This window comes from Lagopus leucura, unplaced genomic scaffold, assembly GCF_019238085.1.
Source record: "Lagopus leucura isolate 7727_CA_CO unplaced genomic scaffold, USGS_WTPT01 Super-Scaffold_73, whole genome shotgun sequence".
Taxonomy (NCBI): Eukaryota; Metazoa; Chordata; class Aves; order Galliformes; family Phasianidae; genus Lagopus; species Lagopus leucura.
In genome coordinates this window covers 60,859,012-60,863,022 of record NW_024962252.1, presented here as the reverse complement: position 1 = coordinate 60,863,022, position 4,011 = coordinate 60,859,012, and the positions used below count along the sequence as shown (strand labels likewise).

General features: G+C 56.9%; 1 protein-coding gene across 1 annotated transcript; it reads right to left on the bottom strand.

Moving 5' to 3' along the window:
- Positions 1-1,413: 1,413 nt before the first annotated feature.
- Positions 1,414-2,900, bottom strand: LOC122181873. The gene is made up of 3 exons (XM_042874719.1): positions 2,788-2,900; positions 2,119-2,377; positions 1,414-1,950 (listed from the first exon to the last, which is right to left on the bottom strand). Exons 1-3 carry the CDS (start codon positions 2,898-2,900, stop codon positions 1,678-1,680), a joined length of 645 nt encoding a protein of 214 aa, XP_042730653.1. The 3' UTR covers positions 1,414-1,677.
- Between the last annotated feature and the right edge of the window lie 1,111 nt (positions 2,901-4,011).

The window sequence follows — 4,011 nt, the reverse complement described above, 5'->3', positions numbered from 1 at the left end:
AAAACTGTTCCAGCAAGGAGCTGGCTGAATGGTTTGGGCAACTGGCCACTTAATGCACGCAGTCATTTGGAGGCCAAACTAGCCGCCTCCCAGACTGGAAGGCTGCTGAAAGGAAAGTGAGGGGCTGGGAGTGCAGTGAGAGGACAGAAAGCAGCACATATGGAGCCTCTCCAAAAAAAAAAAAAAAAAAAAAAAAAAAAAAGCCCCCCCAAAAAACCCAACCCAAACGGGCCCGACCGCACTAGCGGCTCGGTATTGGGTTTCTCCTCGTCCAGCTCAAAACCAGCAGGAAGGCGGCTTTGGGTTCCCCTCAGGATGAGCACCGCACACCGCACGCTGCGGCTCCGCCGGAGATCCCCACACCCGCGCATCGCGCACCGCACCCCGCCCACCCGCGCGGCGTCCCGCTGCCAGCACGCGGCGGCCCCAGCTCCCCTCGGCCCTCCCTACGGGGGCGGCGCGGGGGAGGGGGGCGCACGGGAGCCGGAGCGCGCGGCTGAGGCGCCGCTCCCCCCGCGGCGGCGGGGCTGGGCGCGCTGCCCGCCGCGGGAACGCGGAGCGGTGCCGGCGTGCCCGCTGCCGAGCGGGAGCCGCGTGCCGCCGACCCCGAGCCTACTGAGTGCCCGGGCCGTCATCTGTGGGACGGCGCTTGGTGGGGAGGGAGAGGGTTGGCGGCACACGGGCACCGCATCAGCTCTCCCCATATACGGGTAAAAACGGGGCAGCGAGAGCGTGACCCCGCGTGGGAAGGAGCCGGCTGCTTCGAGTCGGCTTTTATTTCTCTTCTTTGTAAGCACCTTCCGATGCTATCAATAAATAAATAAATACCCCCCCAAATAAATAAATAAATAAATAAATAAACAAACAGACCCCTGCAGGCTATACGGCAAGAAATTGCTACTTCAGCCCTAGCTGTGCACCGGGAACACTTCAGCGTGTACACGGTCCTAAATACGTTAGGAAATATGAGATGGGGGGGGGGGGGGGGGGCGGAGAGCGGGGGGAGGGCACTTTTTCCCGGCTTTCATCAGTGCCTGCTTGGAGAGAGACAGAAATAATTAAGGGAAAAAAAAATCTTTCCCACCCCTTCCCCCCCCGCGCACTCCCCCCACCCACCGAGCAATCATAATACACTGAAATTTCCCAAAGTCTCGTCAGCTGCAAAAAATAAATGTTTCTGGAGCTGGAGGATCATGTTGCAAAAGCGTGTGACTGAGAGACCTAGATTCCTTTCCCTGCTCCCCCGTCTCTTTCCTTAGGTGATTTTTAGCATTTATTATTTGTTTTGGGAGGGGAAAAATCCTCCTCGCTTCAGTCTCTTGCTAGAGGTCCAGACTGCTTACGTCTGAGCGCCCCTTATCATTTCAGTGAATGGCAATTGCAGCCTTGGTGCTGTTATAGCAATGAAGCTACAGACGTCATTGCCTCCTGTTGGACGTGAGATGTGTCCAAGCATCAGCCCCTTCTGCTTAAGAAAAACTCTTTAACTTCCATGCAGCCGGCAGGCAGGCTTTCCTAAGATCCTGTGGACCCAGCACTGCATTGATACCGTTATATATTTTTATTTATATATGCATATACATATACACAGGTGTACGTGTGTATGTGTGTTTGTATGTATGCATATAGAGAGCCAGAAATAGCTAATTTAAAGCCGCTGCTGCACAGCGAGCTTCTCTAAAATTTCCTGCTCGTCAGAGTAGCTCTGCATCGTTCTGTTAAATGCAGCCAGGCGGGAAAGCCATCATCCATCAGTTTTGGGTACCAAGGACGACCTGTTGAACACCTTGCTCTCCGACCCCCGGGAAGATGCTGGGCTGCCGGAGCACGGAAGAGCCAGGACTGTGCCCCGAACTTCACCCGCTCGGCAGCCGCTGTTCCTAAGCCATTTCCCCTCTCCTCCCCCGCCTCTTTGCCTCCCGGACTGAGAATCTGCTCTTTAAAGTTGATCTGACGGGGAAAGCAGAGACGAGCTTGTGCATAGTTCGCAGGGTAAGTTGTGTCCTTCCCTCCCCCCCCCCACCGCGAAAACTACCCGCTAGCGAGCCTCGAAACCCGCCAGGACGGGGACAGGTGGCGGAGGGGGGAGGGACGGGAGCCCCGGGGACGGCGGCGCACCTCGCTGCCGGCACCGAAAGGGTTACCGAGGGACCGAGCCGCCCGCCTGACTGCGGGGCTACCGACTCCGCGGCGGAGTTTGCGATGCCCGAGTTGTTCGTGAACGTTCCCAGCAGGTCTCCGCCGCTCCCGCAGGTGCAAGGCTGGCTGCTCACCGCGCCCCGGCCCTCCGCCGCCGGCCTTCGCCTTCGCCTTCGCCCTCGCCCGACCGCCGCGGCCACGGGGAGCCCCGGCTGCCGGCTCCCTACGCACATGACCCCTGCAGGGAGACGAGCCTCTCTGCACCTGCAGGCGCTTGTTATCCCTCCTCCTCGGCTCCCGGATTTCTTTTTAATTCACTCGTTCTTCCCCCCCCCCCCCCCCAATCCATTCAGCTTTTACCTTTTTTTTTTCCTCCTCCTTTTCTTTTTTTAACCAGAAGGAATCCCAACAGGGGAAAATAATATCAGTCAGCTCCCTCCCCCTTCCCTTCCTCCCCCCAATAAAAAAAAGCACCACCCGTTAACATTTGGCAAAACAACAGAGGATGTCGCCTCTCCGATTTTCACCCGCACACATTCAGATGAGCGAGCGAGGAAGGGGGGGGACCCAGGCAGCCCCTCTAGACGTGGGGCTGCATTGATGGGATTGTGATTTGTAGGATTTCTCCACTTAGTCCCTGCCTCCTACTTGCTCTCCAGCCACTCCAAAGTCTCTTCCCCTCTCTTTAAGCAGCGATTTCTTTCAATCTCTCTCTCTCCCTTCCCGTGTCTCTCTCTCACACTCTCCCTCTCTCTCCACATACACTCATCTCCCCGGAGAGAGAGAGAGGAGAAACTCCACTCCCAAACACCGACCAGATGTCGAAGAAACGCAAAGCCCTGGAGGGTGGCGGAGCCCAGCTCCCCCCCGAGGACCCCAGAGCCTGTTTTGGGGCCGGCGAGGAGCAAGGTAGGGCGGCGGAGGCCTGCAGGTGGCCGGGCGGTGGGCAGCCGGGAGCCTCCCGTGGCCCAGAAATGCTGGGCGCCTAGGCCAGCCTGCTGCCTCGAAGGGCTGGCATCAGCAGGGCTGTAACCCTTACCCACGCTGACCTCTGAGAGGGGTGAGGGGAAGGGCAGAGGAAGGGGCAGGGTGGGGAGCTGAGGGAGCGGCGGGGCTGCTGGCGGTCAGGCTGCCCTCCCGCTGCTGTTTGTCGCCAGCGTTGGTATTGCCTCATTGATCTGCTGCTCATCTAAATCTCTGCTTACAGGGCATTCTGAGCTTGGGCAGCCAGCGATCTGTAGGCACCTATATATACGTTGTGATTTTGCGTGGGTCTGGTTTCCTTTGGTGAGCCCTCATCCCTGGTGCGATGTCGGTTGCGTCATGTTGAGACTTCACATGCTGCACTTGCAGCGCACTTTGCAGCCAGCTGAAGTTGGTTTTTCCATAGCCTTGGTGCTCTGCTGCAATTTCTGAGCTCCAAGAATTTGTGGTAGAAAAGCTGCTCGGTACTTTTTGACAAGATAATATCAATGTGGAAGCCGGGTGGTGTAAAATCAGCTATGCACACAAGTGTGAGGGAGTTCTGCAGCCAAATTCCTTGTTGCTCAGCTGGCCCTGTGGTTCCTGTCCTTTGTGTATGTTTTGACCAAGCGGGCCCAGATGAACTAAGCTGAGCCTCGGTGCTCTGGGGTTGTGGCTGTAGTGCAGAGGAGAGAGGAAAATGCCGACTGAATTTAGAACAGTGTTTCAGGCTGTTGCAGGTGGCTCTAGAGTCTATGATGGGATCTGATGGGGCATGTGTTGGGTTCAGATGGCAATCTAAATGTGTCTCTTTTCTGTCTGTGTGTTCAGAAATACCATGCTTATGTCCGGCAGGTGTAAAGCTGGGCAGAGAGCAGACAGAGATGGAATGACTGTGTTCTCCATCAT

Coding starts and splice junctions, on each gene's coding strand:
- LOC122181873 (XM_042874719.1), bottom strand. CDS start 2,900: ATGTGGAGAGAGAGGGAGAGTGTGAGAGAGAGACACGGGAAGGGAGAG. Junction 2,378..2,787: donor TTGGAGTGGCTGGAGAGCAA/GTAGGAGGCAGG, acceptor GTCTCCCTGCAG/GGGTCATGTGCGTAGGGAGC. Junction 1,951..2,118: donor CTTTCGGTGCCGGCAGCGAG/GTGCGCCGCCGT, acceptor TTTCCCCGTCAG/ATCAACTTTAAAGAGCAGAT.